Source organism: Musca domestica, unplaced genomic scaffold (genome assembly GCF_030504385.1).
Source record: "Musca domestica strain aabys unplaced genomic scaffold, Musca_domestica.polishedcontigs.V.1.1 1, whole genome shotgun sequence".
Lineage (NCBI taxonomy): Eukaryota > Metazoa > Arthropoda > Insecta > Diptera > Muscidae > Musca > Musca domestica.
The window spans coordinates 15,677,648-15,698,284 of NW_026712114.1; the positions used below are offsets into that span (position 1 = coordinate 15,677,648).

The window sequence follows — 20,637 nt, forward strand, 5'->3', positions numbered from 1 at the left end:
CTCCGATGGTCCCTGAAAAAAAAAATATTTAAAATATTCACGGCTATAGCTACCATGGTCCTTGAAAAAAAATATTTAAAAAACCCACGATTATAGATTTATAGGTCTTTCAAAAAATATTTCAAAAATCCGCGATTGTAAATGTATAGGTCCTTCAAAAAATATTCAAAAAATCTACGATTACTGCTTAATAGGTTCTTTAACTTTTTTTTTAAATAAAATCCACGATCATAGATTAATCGGCTTAACTTTTTTTTTAAAAAAATCCACGAACATAGCTTAATAGGTTCTTGAAAAAAAATATTTAAAAAATCCACGATTATACCTATGATTGTCCTTGGAAAAAGTTTTTGAAAAATCTCAGATTTTAGGTATGATTGTCCTTGAAAAAAATTATTTTAAAAATCCACGATCACGCATTAATAGGTTGTTGGAGAAAACTATTTAAAAAATCCACGATTACACCTATGATTGTCCGTGAAAAAAAGTTTTTGAAAAAATCTCAGATTTTAGATATGATTGTCCTTGAAAAAAATTATTTAAAAAATCCACGATTATACCTATGATTGTCCAGATTTTAAGTATGATTGTCCTTGAAAAAATTATTTTAAAATTCCACGATTATACCTATGATTGTCCTTAAAAAAAAGTTTTTGAAAAAAACTCAGATTTTAGGTATGATTGTCCTTGAAAAAAATTATTCAAAATATCCACGATTACCCTTAATAGGTTGTTGGAGAAAAATATTTAAGAAATCCACGATTATACCTATGATTGTCCTTGAAAAAAGTTTTTGAAAAAATCTCAGATTTTAGGTATGATTGTCCTTGAAAAAACATTATTTAAAAAATCTACGATTACACCTTAGTAGGTTGTTGCAAAAAAATTTTTGAAAAATCTACGATTACACCTTAGTAGGTTGTTGGAGAACAATATTTAAAAAATCCACGATTACACCTTAGTAGGATTTGGTTTTCTCCGATGAGAAAACAGTCGTTTTCTAGCAGTTTGTAAACAAACAAAATGATCGTGCTTACTTGCCGAAGATGTCAGCTGAAAATGTGCACCTTGGGTTGGCCACCAGAACTCAAGCGCCGGCCATGGTGATGGTGTGGGCCGCCATAACAGCCGATGTTCGCTCTCCGCTCGCATTAATCGACAGCGGCATCAGAATAAATGCCGAATATTATCTCGAAAATATTTCTATAATTAAAGCCTTAGGCACGCAAACATTTTCGCCGCAGACCTTGGACATTTTAACAGGACTCAGCTCCATCGCTCTCAGCACGCGCCCCCAAGAATGGTTACAAAATGAGGTTCCTCGTTTCATTTCCAGCGCACAATGGCCACCAAAATCTCCGGATACCAATCCGTTGGACTGTTGTATTTTGGAAAGCAAGGTTGGCTCTAAAAAAATATCAAAGTGTCGATCACCTCAAGCAAGCGCTTCGCCGAGAATGAGCCAAAATACCGCATAGCAACCTTCGGGCAGCGTGTGAAGGTTTCATTGGCCGTTGAAAGGCCATAATTCGCGCCAAAGGTGACCAACTTGAACCAATCTAAACTTATTCTAAAACTTGATGATATTTCTGAAATTGTTTGCCTTCATTCGATAAAATTAAAAAAAAAAATAAAAATTGTGGCGTTTGACTTTGTTGCATTTTCTGTAACTCACCCTGTAGGTCCCTAAAAAAGTTTTAAAAAATCCACGATTATAGATTTATAGGTTCTTAAAAAAAATATTTTTAGAAAATCCACGATTATAGATTTATCGGTCCTTAAAATAATATTTAAAAAATCTACGATTATAGATTTATAGGTCCTTAAAATATATTTAAAAAAATCCAGGATTATAGATTTATAGGTCCTTAAAATATATTTAAAAAAAATCCAGGATTATAGATTTATAGGTCCTTAAAAAATATTTAAAAATTCCATTATTATAGATTTATAGGTCCTTAAGAAAAATATATTTAAAACAAACCACGAATATTGGTATACAGATCCTTCAAAAAAATATTTAAAAAAATCAACGATTTTAGATTTGTAGGTCCTTCAACAAAAAATTTTAAACAATCCACGATTATATATTTATAGGTCCTTCAATAAATATATAAAAAACACTATTACAGATTTATAGGTCCCTCAAAAAATATTTAGAAAAAAAAAAACACGATTATTAAGCTATGATCCTTGAAAAAAATATTTAAAAAATTCACGATTATAGCTTAATAGGTTATTGAAAAAAAAATATTTAAAAAATTCACGATTATAGCCTAATTGGTTGGTGAACAAATTTTTAAAATATTCAAAATTCATGTAGTGACTGTAATATTCGTTCTCAACCGTCTGTGTGTCATGCATGCATGGCGATGCTGTCGTATGATCAACATTTTATTTTTATTGCTCATTCGTTCAGCCCCCGGGCGAAAAATTTAAACCACTTGAATATTAAAACTGACAGGCATATTAAAAATATAATTTTTAAAAATTTCCAATTAAAAAAAAGAACAGCAATTTGATTTATTAAATTATTAACTACATATATATCCAATAAATGTTTAAGCCCCCAGCTATGTGAGTCGTTTTAATATAAATTTCACACAAACACACACACATACATACCGAAAAAGACAGATTTAATTTTGTTTGCCCAAACAAAAAAGTTCACACCAGAAATTCGGTTGAATTTTCAAAAACATTCTAATTAATTCAACAAGTATGGAAAAAAAGTTGTCGAAAAGTTTTTTTTGTAGTTGTTGTGACATTTATTAGTTGTACTGGTGGTGGTATGCGGGCAATAATGTTGGAAAGTAAAAGAGTGTGGAAAATATCGCCGCCAGTGTGAGGATAACAAACCACAAAAGCGGCGAAACAGTGCAGCGTAGAAGGTATTGGGGGCAAAGTAGAACTATATATACCCTACGTTAATATTGTAAATATGAGAAAATCACATTTCATGAGAAATGACTTTTTTTTTTTAGAATTTTCTTAAAAATAATGAACGTATCTAGGGTGAGATAAAAAAATTGCAAAAAGTCAAACGCCATAATTTTTAAATTTTTTTAATTTTATTGAATGAAAGCAAAAAATCGGAAATAGCATCAAATTTTAGAAAACATTTTTGACACGAATTATGGCTTTCAAACGGCCAATGAAACTGTCACACGCTGCTCGAATGTTGCTCTGCGATATTTTGGCCCATTCCCGGCGAGGCGCTTGCTTGAGGTGATCGACACTCTGAAATTTTGTAGTGCCAACCTTGCTTTCCAAAATACTGCAGACACAATAGCCCAACGGATTGGTATCCGGAGATTTCGGTGGCCATTATACGCTGAAAATTAAGCGAGGAACCTCATTTTGTGACCATTCATGGGTTGCGCGTGCTGAGTGCGATGGTACTGAGTCCTGTTGGAATGACCAAAGTCTGCGGCCAAAATGTTTGCGTGCCCAAGTCTTTAATACACCCTCCAGAATATTTTCGCGATAATATTCTGCATTTATTCTGATGCCACGGTCGATTAATACGAACGTAGAGAAACCATCGGCTGTTAGGGTGGCCCACACCATCACCATGACCGGCGCTTAAATTCTGGGGTCCAACCGAAGGTGCACATTTTCAGCTGACCTCTTTGGCAAGTAAACACGATCAGTTTGTTTATTTACAAACTGCTGGACAACGAATGTTTTCTCGTCGGAAAAAACGCAAATTCGGCTGTTCACCACTTTCGGCCAAGCGAAGCAACTCTTTAGCTCTTTAGAGTCTATTTTATTTCTGTTGCAGTGTAAGTTCTTCCACTTTTTGGAACTTCAATGGCTTTACTCCGATCTCATTTTTCAATATTCGCCGAATGGAAAATTGCGATATGTTCTGCTCACGAGCCATTTGCGCCACTACTACGCGGGCTTCGATCAAACCGCTTCGTTCCTTTTTGAACAATTTCGGCTGCTGTTGCTGTTTTCTTCCGTCCACTTCCACAGTACGAGACACAAACGATTTATTCACATTTAAATGCTGGATTGCTCTAACGATAGCCACTTGTGTTTTCCAGCCAAATATAAAGAAATCGCACTATCACGCTTGAATTCCATCACGAATACGTTTTTATACCCTCCACCATACTATGGAGGGTATATTAACTTTGTCATTCCGTTTGTAACTCCTCGAAATACCCATGTTAGACTCAGCAAGGTATATATATTCTTGATCAGCGTAAAATTCTAAGTCGATTTAGCGATGTCCGTCTGTCTGTCTGTCCGTCTGTCTGTTGTAATCACGCTATCTTTCGAACGAATTGAGATACAAGGCTAAAATATTGCACACAGGTTTATTTTTACAGTAGGCAGGCTAAGTTCGTAAATGGGCCATGTAGGATATTCGGTATTTTGATGATTTTAGCGACATTATTCACCGGAATTGTTTCGAAATTGGTATTTGAAGTTCGAAATGGAAACTACAGCCTAAGACAGAAAATTGTCTGTGCAGGTCCACGTCTTCGTATACCGCCCATATAACGGTACCTCCCTATATTCGGTATTTTGGTGATTTTAGCTACATTATTCGCGTTTATTTCAAGTTCCGAATTTGAATTTGGTAATGACTCATGATAAATAATGCCTGTGTGGGTTCACGTTGTATAGGCACCAATATAACGGCAATATTCTGTATTTTTAAAATTTTACCAAAGTTTTTTCAGAATTTTATTTCCAAATTCGTTCCAAATAGTGGAGGATATTCAAAGTTCGGCCCGTCCGAACTTACTGCTTTTTAACTTGTTTTTTTTTCTGGAAAATTCTCACCAAAATGCTTTTGTACGCTTCTAAACAATATAATGAGCTGTCACCGGAATAGTTATAACAGCTGTCGGATGAGTATCTTAGAAACGACAGCAGTCTGAAATTGGTTGCAGTTTTTTCATCTCACCCTGTATCTACAGGGTATTGGAATGTTTTTTTCTTGTTAATTTATCTTTAAAGGATAGAAAACTTGATTTGTAGTCATCAAAAATCATTGCATACCCCCATCCCTCCCTCTCTTCTTCCCCAAAGGACAATTTCATTATTTTCGGAACTCCATCATCAATTTAAACTTTCAACAATACTTGTTTATTTCGCCCTCAATTCGAAACTCTATTTGCCATCTATAAATACCACAAATTGACAGGTCAATCAATATTTGTTGCCAACGCCACCCACCCGCCAAACCACCAGCTTTTGGTTATCGCTCTGGTGGAAAAACAAGTAATTTCTATCATTCATTTGCCATGAAAGATTTCAACTTTTAATTAACTTCAAAGCATTTTTGTGAAACTTCAGAAGCTGTTGAAGAAGACCAGCAGCCGCAGCAGCAGTAGTCGCAGGAACTGGTAGTAGCAGTGGAACACCATCAACAACTAAACGTGTTGCGTTTACTTCTGTTTTTTTTTTCTGTATTTTGTCTAATTCTTACAGCTCCCTTAACACAATTCAGGCAAACAACTCAGAAAGTTTCTCCAAGTGTAACGGGAGTAGATTTGATTTATAAACAGTAAAATAATGAGGATAATATGAAGATTGTTTACAACGTCCATGCACAAAGGGCAAAAAACGGAAGTAAGTTAGTCAGCGAAGAAGAAGAAGAAGGAGGCGTAGAAGAGAAAGCAAAGAAATTGTGTATTATTACCAACGCTTAGAAGGAAGCTCAAACAGGGCAATATTTATGAAATTGCGAAGGAAAGGCAGTAGCAATGAAGAATGTTGTTAATAATTACCAGCCATCAAGAATGATGGTTTCACTTGAAAGCGATAGTGAGTTGAATTGTTAGTTTAAAACAAAATGAATACCTATTCTAAGAATAATTGGTAGATTAAAATAATTGGAAATTACTGTAATAGGATTTTAGCTATAGAATACCTTGGAGGAGGAGTTTTAACTACGGAAAGAAACCTGTACATAAAATTTGTTGCTGTATTCAAAAATCCAAAATTATAGTATTTTTTTTTAATTCTGCAGATGTATGAAAAAATATATTTTAACAATCCACAATTATAGGTTAGGTGGTCCTTGAAAAATAAATTATTTTTAAAAAATCGAAGACAACAGCTTTGTTTGCCTTTAAACAAGTAAAAAAGCAGCTAAGTTCGGCCGGCAATTTCCAAAAAAAAAATAAATAAAATCTGTTAGAAATTCTGTTAGAATCTTAAAAATACCGAATGCCTATACGACGACGTGGACCTGCATATGCAACTTTTGGCATAAGTTATCACAATATTTAAATGCGAAACTTGAAGAAAAATCTGTTTATAATGTAGCTAAAATCATCAAAATACCGAATATAGGGGGTACCGTTATATGGAGGCTATACGAAGACGTTGACCTGCACAGACAATTTTCTGGCATGGGCTGAAGTATCCATTACGAACTTCACATGCGAAATTTGAAACAATCCCGGTAAATAATGTCGCTAAAATCATCAAAATACCGAATATCGGAATATACGAAGACGTGGACCTACATGGCCCATTTACGAACTTAACCTGCCTACTGGCAAAATATATATGTGTGCAAAATTTTAGCTTTCTATCTCAATTCGTTCGAGTTGGGTCTGACATGAGTATTTCGAGGAGTTACAAACGGAATGACAAAATTAAAATACCCTCCATAGTATGGTGGAGGGTATAAAAATATATATATATTTTAAATATAACAGTGTTGGCTTGATGTTTCTAAAATAACTTCTGGGGAGAATATCCCAGACAAAAAAACAGGGGAACTGATGAGAATTGGTGGCTCTTTCCGAAACCTAGTTATTCCCTGCCGTACCCCCTGGTAAACATTACCATCGTTCTCCACTAATAAACATACGTTATTTTTATAAAAACAACAATAAAGGGATTAAGCCTGACCATTTTGCAACAACAAAATACTATGGTATCCCGAACAAACAAGCCAACACTGTTCTATTAATAGACAAGGCACGGTCGACGAAGGGGTTTTTGTTGTAACAGACACAACCAACTTACATAGTTATGCTACTTCGTTCAGGTTGAACGAAAGCATAACAAATGGAGAAAGATGTAAGAGTTTATAAGCGGTAGCGTAGCCCGACGTCAAGGAAATGGACGGAAGAAAACAGCAATGGTTCGAAAAGTAAAGAAGCGACTTGATCGAAACCCGCTTCGCGATGCCCTAAAATGGCTATCGCAATATTCCATTCGGCAAATATTGAAATATGAGCTCGGGATGAAGCCATTGAAATTCCAAAAACTGCAAGAACTTACACCGCAACAGAAAAAAATAGACTCAAAAGAGCTAAAGAGTTGCTTCACTTGGCCGAAAGTGGTGAACTGCCGAATTTGGTTTGGTCTCCGATGAGAAAACATTCGTTGTCCAGCAGTTTGTAAAAAACAAAATGACCGTGTTTACTTGCCAAAGAGGTCAGCTAAAAATGTGCACATTCGGTTGGCCACCAGAACTCAAGCGCCGGCCATAGTGATGGCTGGGCTCGTATTAATCGACCGTGGCATCAGAATAAATGTCGAATATTATCAAAATATTGTGAAGGGTGTATTTAAGCCTTGGGCATGCAAATATTTTGGGCGCAGACATTGGACATTCTAACAGGACTCAGCACAGTCGCACTCAGCACGCGCCACCCAAGAATGTTTACAAAATGAAATTCCTCGCTTCATTTCCAGCGCACAATGGCCACCAAAATCTCCGGGTACCAATCAGTTGGACTATTGTGTCTGGAATGGCCCAAAATACCGCAGAGCAACATTCGGGCAGAGTGTGACGGTTTCATCAGCCGTTTCAAGGCCATAATTCGTGCCAAAGGTGACCAATTCGAACTAATCTAAACTTATTCTAAAATTTGGTGCTATTTCCGATATTTTTGCTTTCATTCAATAAAATTTGAAAAAAAAAATGTAAAAATTGTGTTTGACTTTCTTGCAGTTTTTTTTAACTCTCCCTGTATTAAATCTCCACACTATACATTGGGTTAATAAAAGTATTGTGATGTGTGTAATTTGAAGAAAATTGGACTCTTATATCACATTTTATAAGAGTTATAATTATTCAAAATTTCGACCCTCTGTGGGGGAGGTACTTGATAGAGGGGACCGATATTTTCCGTAGCACTAACGGAAATATTAGGATAAGCAAAATTGGAGCAAAAGCGGATCATCTTTTCTCATTCCTTGTGTTTTATTGTGTTTTATTGTTTTTTTTTTTTTTTTTTTTGAAAATTTTGAACTTTTGTGAAGGATATACCAGAAGGAGTTGAGGGATATTTTCAACAACGAACTCAATTTAAGTTTGATAATAATATTACCATGTAGCAAGTTTGGATCACATCGGACACTACCTTCGAGATTTATGGCCAAGGGCATGAAAATTACATTTGTTATTATTTTCAATATTCATGAAGCTCATAAAACGCGAAATTAACATCCAATTCCATTTAGACGTGGAACATCGCAATATTTGTATCAGCACAACATCTGTTATAAAGATGGTAGAGATCGAACCATTCCATCTGGTACCTCCCCACAAAGGGTCAACGATTTGAATAGCCAAAACGCTTATAAAATCCGAAATAAGCATCCGGTTCACTTCATATTTTACACATCCCAGTATTTCTACTAACACAAGATCTGCTGTGAAGATGGGATTTATCGGTCCACTCCATTTCGGGACATTTTTGTATTGTATCTCGATTGTTTTCGATTGATCGAATAATTTATATATTTGTACCATTTATTTTTTATTCTAAAACAAGTAAGAACTTGACAGGGCCGAACTTCGAGTACCCTCCACCATTTGGAATGATTTTGGCAATTTTCAAAAAAAAAAAAAAAAAACAATAAAATTAACGGATTAACGGAACTTGATTAAATCTTAAAAATACCGAATGAAGCAGTTATATTAGGGTCTATAAGACGACGTGGCCCTGCATAGGCAACTCTTGTCATAAACCATTACAATATTCAAATGCGAAACTTAAATAAAAAAATCGGTGAATAATGTTGCCAAAATCATCAAATTACCGAATATAGGGAGGTACCGTTATATGGGGGGATATACGACGACTTGGACCTGAGTAGTGTGCTTATGGGGATGTTGGGAATTCACCACGATTTATCACGGCAAATTCTATTGGGGATGTTGATTTGGGTAAATTCACCACGGTGAATTTTAATGGGGATGTTGTCTTGGGAATTGTACCACGGCAAATTCTATTATTATATTGGGGATGTTGTCGTTTGAATTGTACCACGGCAAATTATATTGGGGATGTTGTCTTTTGAATTGTACCACGTCAAATTTTATTGGGGCTGTTGGCGTTGCTAGTTTTAATATGGACTACTAGATGGCGCTAAGTTTAGCGCAGACACAATCCAAAACTGTGTATGGGATGGTGAAATTTCAAGTTTTAATATTCACCACTAGCAGAGACACCCTCCGAAAAAAAAAAATGTATTATGATCATATCGAGTGGGGCTAAAGAGATTCACCATGTGAGAAGTGAATATAGCAGAAACACATCTGAAAGAGGTAAGTATCGAAGAAAATCATTTTATCTAGATGGCTCTCAGAATGCTTTTATATAGTCAACATGCTGATTACTGCAGTCAAATGTGCTTATTAATTTATTTGAAAACATATATTTCAAGAAATCGACTTCAATAAATGTGATATATTATAGAAGAGTTTCAATTGACAAATATGCTGCAATTATTGATATTTCAGGGGTTTTAATTTCAGCATAGATGAAAGTATAAATGAAAATATAGACAAAGAAATGACATCGAAAAATTCCGGAATAATCAAGTGAAATTCTTGAAAAAAGATAACGAAGTCGAGTGGGTTGAACACGAAAATCAGCATGTTGGCTATGCAAAACATGATGAGATAAAAAGACAAAACTAACTTTTCGTTGTACTTGTTTTAATTTGTCTATAATTTTAGCGACTCAAAAATGTTCAGTTATTCCCATCGAAACGATATAGGCGACATCTAACGGTGAGTTCCATCCATACTATCCATAAATTATGTTGTAGCATAGACACACTCCAAAACTATTGAAATATGATCATATCGAATGGGGCTAGAGAGATCCACCATATGAGAAGTGAATATAGCAGAGACAAATTTGGTTAGTATCATAGTCAACAAGAAGATGTGTGTTCTATTATTTTGTCCAGATGGCTCTCCAGTCATTTCCCTCGAAACGATATAGGCGACATCTAACCACCAATTAATGTTGTAGCATATACACACTAAAAAAATGCTGCTGTAGCCAATCAAAGCAAATTCTTCTTGTGTGGACAGGCATTTTGATACATTATATCGATCGCTTTTTGATAGTTTTGTCGATGAAGAATTTGTTTACATTATGTAGCAATTTGAGAGAATTGAAACTGAAAGAGTTTCATGACAAACCCTGCATCAATTCGGTATTGAAGATTGAAGGGATTTGAAGAAGGAAACACCATTGTTTACATTAACTAACAATTGGATTTCTGTGAAATGGATATGAGAATTTGGGGGGAAGCGTTGTTGCAGAGTTTCATGACAAATTCTGCTTCAATCACAGAATTTCTATTTGTTTACAAAATGTAGTCAATAATGTATTGATTGGATTGGAAGAAATTTCAGTACTCAACAAGTCACAGATTAATAAGCATCGTTTCTTAATATTTTTAAAAAAGTTTTTATAATGTCTCAAAAAATTTGTTGGTCATGCAGCCTTTATTACAAGGAAAAAAGTGAATTTGTGAAACATATGAAAAAGCATTGTATGTTTTGTGATGTTTTACGTGAAAGTGTAAACGATTTAGAATTGCACTTAGAGAACCATCATGGAGATGAGCATGTAATGAAACAAAATCGTGATCAACAACAAGAAAAACTAAAGCAGCAGCATGAAAATAAATCAGCTGTGAAGGTGGAAAAGTTTTGTGGTGATTGTGATAAAATTGTGAATAATATACGATCACACGTTCGTAGCGAAGAACATCGATCCACCGTGAGAAAAAATCTGGATTCTGACATAAAAATTGTTAAAAGTGCATTTAACAAAAATATACTCAGCTATGAGATACAAAACAATAAAGACATTTTGTACCCGATCGATTTTCTTAATGCTTCAAAAGAATTAATAATTAAAACCTTGAAAAATGAGTTAAACGGTAAAACGCTCATAAAATTTAATATGGAACTCCAAGGACTATATGTGAAACCAAACAATGAAAAAGATGGACCTTCAACTTCCAAAGAGTTAACTATTGAAAATATATTTAATCATATTTCAAAAACAACGCTATTAACCCTGGGAGATGATTTGGAAGAGGTCGTTTTCAACCACTGTGTGGAAATTATAGCTAAATCAGAAGAGTTCCAAGAAAGAGGCTCTAATTGGGCCCTGGAGAAACTTTTAAAACTTGACATAAATGTGTTGAGAGCCAACTTAACACGTGGCTCACATTATATTCCAACTCCGAAATCATTAAGCAACAAGAAGGGTGCGTGCCTTAACATCAAAAACTATGATGACTTTTGTTTTAAGTGGTGTATGGTTGTTGCATTGGGAGAAACTGCATATGGAGATCCGAGTATAACCTCTTCATATAACGTAGACATACACCAAGATGTCATTATTCTGCAGTCTGGAATATCGCTAAATTTCGAACAATTAAATTTCCCATTGGGTCTTAAATATATACAAAAATTTGAAATGAACAACCCAGAGATCAGCGTAAATGTTTTCGGTTATGAAAACAAGTCGGTCGTTGGTCCATATTACTTAACAAAGGAGACGAAAAGCAATCACATTAATTTAATATTGCTGCACAATGAAGAAAATTTTCATTACATTTTGGTTATGGATATGTCTTGGTAATTAAAAACAAAACTTATCAATCAAAACCATATCATAATAATCATGTATTTGTTCTTTTTTTCAGTCTTATGCGGTCTCAATTCACAAGTCATAAGGAGAAAGGTTATTTTTGTTTTGGATGCCTGCAATGTTTCCACGATGAAAATAAATGTATGACTCACAAAAAGCAGTGTGGAAAAGTAGTCTGTGCCCTGCCGAACAAAAAAGAAGCCGTACTGAAGTTCGTCAATCACAAGAAAAAGGATAAGGTGCCTTTCGTTATTTATGCTGACTCCGAAAGTGTACTGGAAGACGTGCAGGAAGATGAGAACAATGGGGCGAGTAAAAAAACGGAAAAGGTAAAGAAGCATATTCCATGTGCTTTTAGTTATTTTATTAAATGTAGTTTTAATGAAAATTTAAATAAGTTATTTATATATAGTGGACCCGACGCAGCAAATGTTTTTCTGAAAGAACTAATTCAGGATTGTAAATTTTTGTATGATAGTTACCTAACCAAAACGAAACCTATGAATACTCTAACACCCGAAGAAGAGACAGCTTTTCTTAGGGATATAAATTGTCGTATATGTGGCGATATTTTAGGTAACGATAGGGTGAAAGATCATTGTCACTTAACGGGGCAATATCGAGGTGCGGTACATAACCATTGCAATCTGCAATATCATCTACCTAAATTTATTCCAATATATTTCCACAATTTTTCTTCGTACGACTGTCACCTCTTCTTTAAAGAATTAGTTGAATTTGGAGGTGAAATAAGAGTCATACCTCAAAACAAAGAAAAATATATTTCAATGTCTTATTTCATTAATATGGATAACGAGTCAACCGACTCTAGTTCTTTAAAAAGTACAGTTGTTGTAGGAGAAGAAGAAGATTCGAGTGAGGAAGATGATGAGGAATTCCAGCAAGAAGAGGAAAGTGAGGGCAAAAAAGAGAAGAAAAAGAAAATGAATAGATTAGAGCATCGTTTCTTAGATAGTTTTCGATTTATGCCTACTAGTTTGGATAAATTAGCAAGGAATTTATCTCGAGATTCTTTTGTTGCTATCAGATCTCATTTTCCTGATGATGAAGCATTCGAACTTATGACTAGGAAAGGAGTATTTCCCTACGAATATATTTCATCATTTGAAAAATTGAAGGAGAAACAACTTCCCCCTATAGACCAATTTTATAATAAGTTGACAGATACTGAATGCTCGTCAGACGATTATAGGCATGCAACAAATGTTTGGTCACATTTTCGATGTCAAACTATGCAAGACTACATGGATTTGTATTTAAAAGCTGATGTCTTGCTTTTAGCAGACGTATTTGAAAATTTCAGGAGCTTATGTATGCGAATTCACGAACTGGACCCTTGTCAATATCTCACAGCACCATCTCTATCTTGGGATGCAATGCTACTATGTACTAAAGTCGAACTTGAGCTACTCAGAGATATAGACATGTACAATTTCTGCAAAAATGGTATTCGGGGAGGGCTTACCCAGTGCTCAAACAGACACTCGGTAGCAAATAATGAAGATGCTCCCAATTATAATAGTGCCAAACCAGAGGTAAATATCTATTATTTGGATGTAAATAATTTATATGGTACAGTTATGACTGAGTGTCTCCCTGAAAAAGATTTTAGATGGGTGGAGGGTTATGAAATGGAGAAATTCAATGATCCAGCTGTAATATTATCTATTCCTGACAACGCTCCTACTGGTTTTATTTTAGAGGTTGATATTGAATATCCACCGCACCTTCACGACAAACATAACGATTTACCTTTTTTGGCGGAGAAAAAGTGTGTTGAGGGCTCAAAAACTGAAAAACTGATTGCAGATTTTACTGACAAAACATCATACACCATACACTACAAATTACTTAAGCAATCTCTGAAACATGGACTAATTCTTAAGAAAGTCCATAGAGTTTTGGCTTTCACACAAAGCGCTTGGTTAGCTCCTTACATACTGAAGAATAATGAACATAGGGAAAAGGCTGAAAATGCCTTTGAAAAAGATTTTTTTAAATTATTGAATAACTCTTCATTCGGTAAGACAATGGAGAATATCGACAAAAGAAAAACTGTGAAAATTGTGACAATGTGGGTAGATGAGGCAAACCAAAGAAGAAGGAATGTTGCTAGTAAATTAATCTCGAAGCCAAATTTTCACAGCCTTTCGATATTCTCCGAAAATATGGTTGCTATTCAAATTAGGAATGTCAGAGTAAAATATGATAGACCATTGTACTTAGGGTTCTGCATATTAGATTTATCAAAGTGGGTGATGTATGATTTTCTGTATGATTTTCTAAAAGTGAAATTTGGTGAGGATTTTATTCTAAATTATATGGATACAGATTCGTTCATATTAACATTTTACGGACGGAATTTGTATTCCGAATTATCTTTAGATGAAATATTGGCTAGATTTGACACCTCAGGGTTTTCAAAAGAAAATAAATATAAACTTCCTCTAATTAATAAGAAAAAACTTGGCATGATGAAAGATGAGAATGACGGAAAAACAATGGTTGAATTTGTAGGCCTTCGTCCTAAAATGTATGCCATCAATGTAGTTGATAGCGAAGAAGTAAAAAAATCTAAGGGAGTTAAAAAGTCGGTCCTAAAAAAGTATACTATAGATAAATATCGAGAATGTCTTTATAACAAAAAGGTTTTTTACGGTACCATGTTTTCGTTTAGGTCAAGACAGCATACAATATATACAGACAAAATTACTAAAATATCGCTAAGCCATCAAGATGATAAACGATTTATTCTAGAGGATGGTATTCACACCTATGCTTGGGGCCACTATAGATTAAATAACCTTCATGAAACAAATGTAAATAACTCAAATGAATCTGTCTCAATGGACTTGGATTAAAATATAAATTTAATTATGATTTAAGTTTCAATATATAGATAAAAGAGCATAGTAATAATATTAATTTAATTGTCTTTACTCACTATAAATGTCATCATATTAATATTTTCTCGCAACACAAAATGTTTAATTTTTAAGTAAATATAAGTGTATTATATTTTAGCTAGTCTTTAACTATTCTTATTATAAAATAAAACAAAATATTTTTGATTATAAATTTATGTAAATTGCGTTTTATTGAAATATTCTTGCAAAGGTGAGTATAAAATAGATTATACTACTTTTCGTACAATTCCTGTTAATGGAACGTACTCGACCAGACGATCATGTATAATTAAACAGTACGCAGAAGTGTTTTGTGGAATTGGTTTATTGGTTTCAAATTGGATTTTTAAATCGATTGGTCCATTCTTAACAGCTTCGTTTTGATTGCTAATGTCAATAACGGCGATGGGCTTGTCTTTAAAACTTGCATATGTAAGAAGTGGTTGTGGCTCCCTCATGTAATATGATTGTTGAAACTTTGTATACATGTCATATAGTACTGCATAGCCATTTTCTTCGAACTTTACATTCAAATCATCGTAAGGATAGGTTTCAGAGTTCAAGTGAACTTTGATGTTTTTAAGTTCGCAATGTTCCAGCTTGTTGTCTTTTTCAAATATCAAAGCAACATATCGTGGTCTTTCATGATTGACAGACAATTTAACACTCCAACTGTGTTGTCTTCCACCAGCAAAAGTTGGATTAAAGTAGCAGTCCCAGCTGCGGAATGCTAAAGGCAACGCTTTTCCATCCTTAATAGTTTTCAAGAAGCTGATTTTTCTATAGTCTGATAATTGAATGTGTTGTACTTTCCATACAACATTTGTTATGGTGAGTTTAATTTCCTCCGTATCCATGGTTGAATAACACACATTTTTATCGTTGGCACTACGCAAAAGAATCAAGTCATGCTTGCTGTTGCAAATTACTTTATCAAAGTCCTCTGCGAACCCTAGTAGACGGTTTAAGGGTACACAAAAATTAAAGTATCCTACTGATAAATCATTATCAGCTTTCCATCCCGCTTTGCTCATAACCTTACTTTCGGATTCGCTTAGAGAAATCCAATTTTTAATTTCTGTAGTTATTCCTAGATAACGAGTACGATCAATTTCAACACCATTTAGTTCATAGCGAATTTCATCAAACATGTATCCCACACAATTATTTCTCAGTCTTGCATTTTGCGATACTTCTCCCTTGCTATTTTTCAAATTTCCTTCAATGAATAGATAACTCTCCGATGGAAGTATGTAAAGATCCTGATTTTGTATACTTATCCGAATTTCATCATTATTTTTAAATGATTGAATATATGGAACATAGCTGTGGTAGTCTCTCTTTACAATATTCTCATCCGAGAATGGACGCTCATTAATGTTAAGTATTTCAGACATTTGGTTTGACTTTAAGCTTAATAAGTTTTAAAAACTCTTTATTTTCCTTTGAAATTGTAGGTCTTGTCGGTTTGACAACTTTGTGTTGAATGTGTCTTGGTATTTGTTTATGATTGTATTTATTGTAGATAATCATGATTGCATTGGTCTTATATGAATACGTAGCGTGATTTCTTCCTCTCTAAAATTTATAAAGCGACCTTCTTGATCTACTATCTTTATCTCCAGACGACCGATTTCTTTGACGTTCACTGGTAAATAAATGAGATTCATTGGTCTCTCTACCAATTTATATCCCGGAGGAACATTAAGAGCAAATTCATGTAGAATATGCGTTGGCGACCCATTCATGAATGATCCAGTTACAATATTGCAGTGTATTTGTATGGCATTAACCTTTAAAATGTCGACTTGAAGGTTTGAAGTATGTTTTTTCCCAGATTCTAAGATTTTTTCGGTAAAACCAAAAAGCTTGCCTATAGATTTTTCTTTATCAAAGTAAATAGGATCATGAGAAGACATGATTTCTACTTTTAGCGTATTATTATTCGCCTTAATTTCAATGGATCTATTCTCGTGGATAGTTTTATATTCCGTTTCCAAGTAATTCGCAATATCTTGCAATTCATAGGATCCTATAGGTATTTTTATAATATTGTCTCCAATGTGAAAGAGATTGTTATCATTATCCACATTGGGTATTGAATTGTATGATTGGAAATCTATTAGGCAACACTCATAACTACTATTTCCCAATTCAATTGGGGGTAAATATGTTGAATGTAGAATTGGAGATTTACCGGACACAGTAAACGTTCTTGACATTGCAAAATTCTTTGTCGTAATAATTGAAACACAAAATATGCATACGTATATATGGGTTTTTATTTATTTAAATATATGCTTGTATATTGTATATCTACATATTAAGATTATATGATATGATTCTTATCTATCCATGAATTATGTTTGTCTGAAAATCCCAGCCACTTAACCAAGACTTTATTACCTTTTGTTTTTAAAATTTTCTCAACTAAATACGTGTTGGGATATTTTGTGGGTAAAAGTTCTTCTTTGTAGAAACATCCTTGGATGGGATTTCCTTCATAGTCTTCTAATAAATAAGTAGCGGGGTTTGTTATTCTTATTGTTCTTATCTTGAATATTTCCGTAGTCCAATTTGGCGTGTATCCCTTTTCAAATTGATGTTTATATTTGCTAATGCGTACATGATCACCCACACGAAAGTTTTGTCTCCTAAAAATTTTTAAGTGGTTATAAGCAGATTGCAACAATGCCTTCTCATTCGATGAATTTACTTGAATAGGGGCCATTTTTATTGTTCGATGAGGTGTTTTATTGTATTGTTTAACCAATTCTCTATAAACATCAATCCATAGATAATTCCCATTATAACTGAACTCCTTCCACATTAGCGACTTCAAAGTTCTATTAAAACGCTCAACAATTGAGGCCTTCAATACACTATATGTGGAGTAGTGGTTTATGGAATATTTCTGCATTAGTTTTTTAAAATCTGTGTTGAAAAATTCTTTTCCATCATCGGTTTGCAAATTTTTTGGAATTCTTCCTCTTTGTAAGATTTTTTCAAAAGCCATAGAAACATCCGTTGCCGTTTTTGTTTTAAGGGCTTCACACCATGCGAATTTCGAAAATGTATCGATGACAGTTAACAAAAATCGGAACCCCTTGTTTGCTTTTGAGTAACTGCCCATTTCAACTAAATCTGCTTGCCAGAGATCATCAATACCCTTTGTAATAACCCTTCGTCTTGGAAAGTTTTTTCGTGCTTGATGATGAAGTTCATTTACCAAACCCCGCTTTTCCATTGTTTTATTCGGTATGATATATTAAAGCTGGTGAGTTGAATGGAGCTTGCGATAAGGCTTTAAATATTTCGTTTTGTGAACGTTTGAGTTGTGATATTTCTTCTCTTAGGAAGGTGCACTCTTGAATGAAATTTTTCTTTAAAATTTCTTGAATGTGCTTGATTTGCGTATGTACGTATGCTTGGTTGACCGCATCCGCTCCTTCTGCTGGAGATGCAACATTCCTAATCTTTTTATTTTGCACGTTAAGGTTGTTATCTTCATCAATATTGACTCCCAATAATCTCGAAACATTTTCTCTCACTGCTATTGATTGATTTTTTTGATTGTAATGATGTCCAAACTTGTCAACAGTCATATGTTGTATGCTCCTTGAGAGTATTATTTAATATATTATATTTCCTTCTCGCAGTTCCTCGATAATAGAAACAATTTCATTAGTATGGTTATTGTTTCCGGCTTGTTGTGATGCCAACAACAGCTTTAATCGTTCTATCAATTCGTTGGGATCGTCCCAGTATATATAGTTGGGTTTACCAGGATTTATTGTCAGTAAGCCTTTGCCGCTGTGAGTATCCTCTATTATATTTTTTATTATTTTCTTATATTTTTGTCCCCTGTTGGACTTTGTTCGTCCATTAGATTCATAGTTTATTTTATGCGCATTTGTGTCTAATAATATTGTTTTGTAAATATCGAGTTCTGTATGATCATAGTTCTTGGGGTCTTGATAAAACAACAGTTCAAACAAACCGGGTGTTAATGCCCAATTTTTATTTCCAATCATAATCTTTTCATTGCTTATTTTGAGTGGTTGGTCCCCAAATCTCCATTCTCCATTGTTATCTTTGTGTGGACCATAGACTACATCTAGTTTTTTAATTTTCTTCAAGAATGATAGATTCATAGGTTCCTCATTGTTGGAATAAAATTTGTCGTCGTCTTGTGATGTATTAAAGGAATCGAAATTTTGTGTGTAATCTACTTTATGCTTTAACCCCTCCAATGCATTGGAATCTAACTTAACATCTGGTTTATAATTCTTAAGGGGTGTACTTGTAATAATAGAATCTCTGTACATTTCCATTTTCTCTTTCTTAGGCATAATCATTTTGGAAGTATTTTCAGTTGAAAGCTTTAGTAGTTTGTTTATTGGCTCCGTTATTGGTTTGAAAGTATTTTTCAATTCTGTAGTTTTAGCTTCTTCACCCATTTTAATGCTTTGAAATTTCTTTTTCAAGACATTTCTGGACTTAACAAGCCGTTTCAGCATTTCCTCCTCCATGGCTGTAGGTGCACTAATATAAATTAACATTTGCAAATACATTAAATAATATTAAGGTTGAATAAATATATGAAAGCCTTTTCTGTATCTTCCAGAGTGAATTTCGTCATCCTTGGAAATCGTTAGAAATCCATACTTTTCCTTCCAGCATTCATGACAAATTTTTTTGAAATCTTCAAAACTAATGTCACATCCGACGTGATCATTAAATATATGTCTTAAATTCAGATCATCTTGTTTAAACACGATTATAAAATTCGCATTATCACGCAATAAATGTTTTGGTATACGTGTGTATGTTTGACACAAATAAAACGAATCAACATTCTTATGTCGCCCCATACTGAAGTAATTTTTAATGTTGTTTTGTTTATCGCATGCAACATCATCAAAAATCATGATTGAGTTTGGCTTTATTTCGTCCGTTTGTATAACATCGTCATTGTTATTAAATGTATACAATCTCATCCCCTTTGTAGTGGATATCAGTTTCTTTAGGTACTCATATTTTGTCTGATACAGCGATTTTGAGTAAATGTAAACATTTTCAAATTTTAATCCATTGGGGCTTTCTATCAAACTAAGCATCACATTAGTCTTTCCACAATTTGATGGTCCTACTATTAAGGCTCGTATAGAATCAGGCAGCAAAGTACTATGTCGGGGGGTCTTTCTTTGCATAAAATCCACATTTTGAACAATTATTTTAGCTTGTTGTTCCAGTAATCTCATGATTTAAACTAATGAGTAGTTTTAAGAAAACATTCATATTTATAATATAATCAAATATCGATATTTCTTTCGTTCAGCGTCCCGCTAAAAAGTATAAAATGATTGTTTACAACACGAAGCGATTTATTAGAAAGAAACACGTTCAAGGAGGAGGACTGGTAAATAAGTTGATTAACTCTTTACCCGTTGAACTTCATTTACCAGGATATCAATTTTGTGGACCTGGAACAAAGCTAGAAAAACGTATTCAAAGAGGAGATCAAGGTATTAATCCATTAGATGCAGCGTGTAGAGCACACGATATTGCCTATTCACAAAATAAAGATATTGAACAACGTCACATTGCTGATCGTGAACTAACTGAACGGGCTTGGGAGCGAGTAAAATCGAAAAATAGTAACATTGGAGAAAAAATTAGCGCATATCTTGTAACTAACATAATGAAGGCTAAGACAAAGCTAGGCATGGGTAATAAAAACCCCAAACAAATATTGGGTCAACAACTTTTTAAAAACGCTTTAAAAAAAGCTACAAGTTCCCTTAAAAGCAAAA

The 20,637-nt window shown here is 34.0% G+C and overlaps 2 protein-coding genes across 2 annotated transcripts in view; both read left to right on the forward strand.

Moving 5' to 3' along the window:
• Positions 1-20,637, forward strand: part of LOC101890202 (uncharacterized) — a 172,908-nt gene that overhangs the window by 19,507 nt on the left and 132,764 nt on the right. The gene's annotated exons all lie outside the window — the stretch shown is intronic.
• Positions 11,595-20,173, forward strand: LOC131803211 (uncharacterized). Its single transcript, XM_059124323.1, has 3 exons — positions 11,595-11,881; positions 11,950-12,470; positions 20,163-20,173. Exons 1-3 carry the CDS (start codon positions 11,721-11,723, stop codon positions 20,171-20,173), a joined length of 693 nt encoding a protein of 230 aa, XP_058980306.1. The 5' UTR covers positions 11,595-11,720.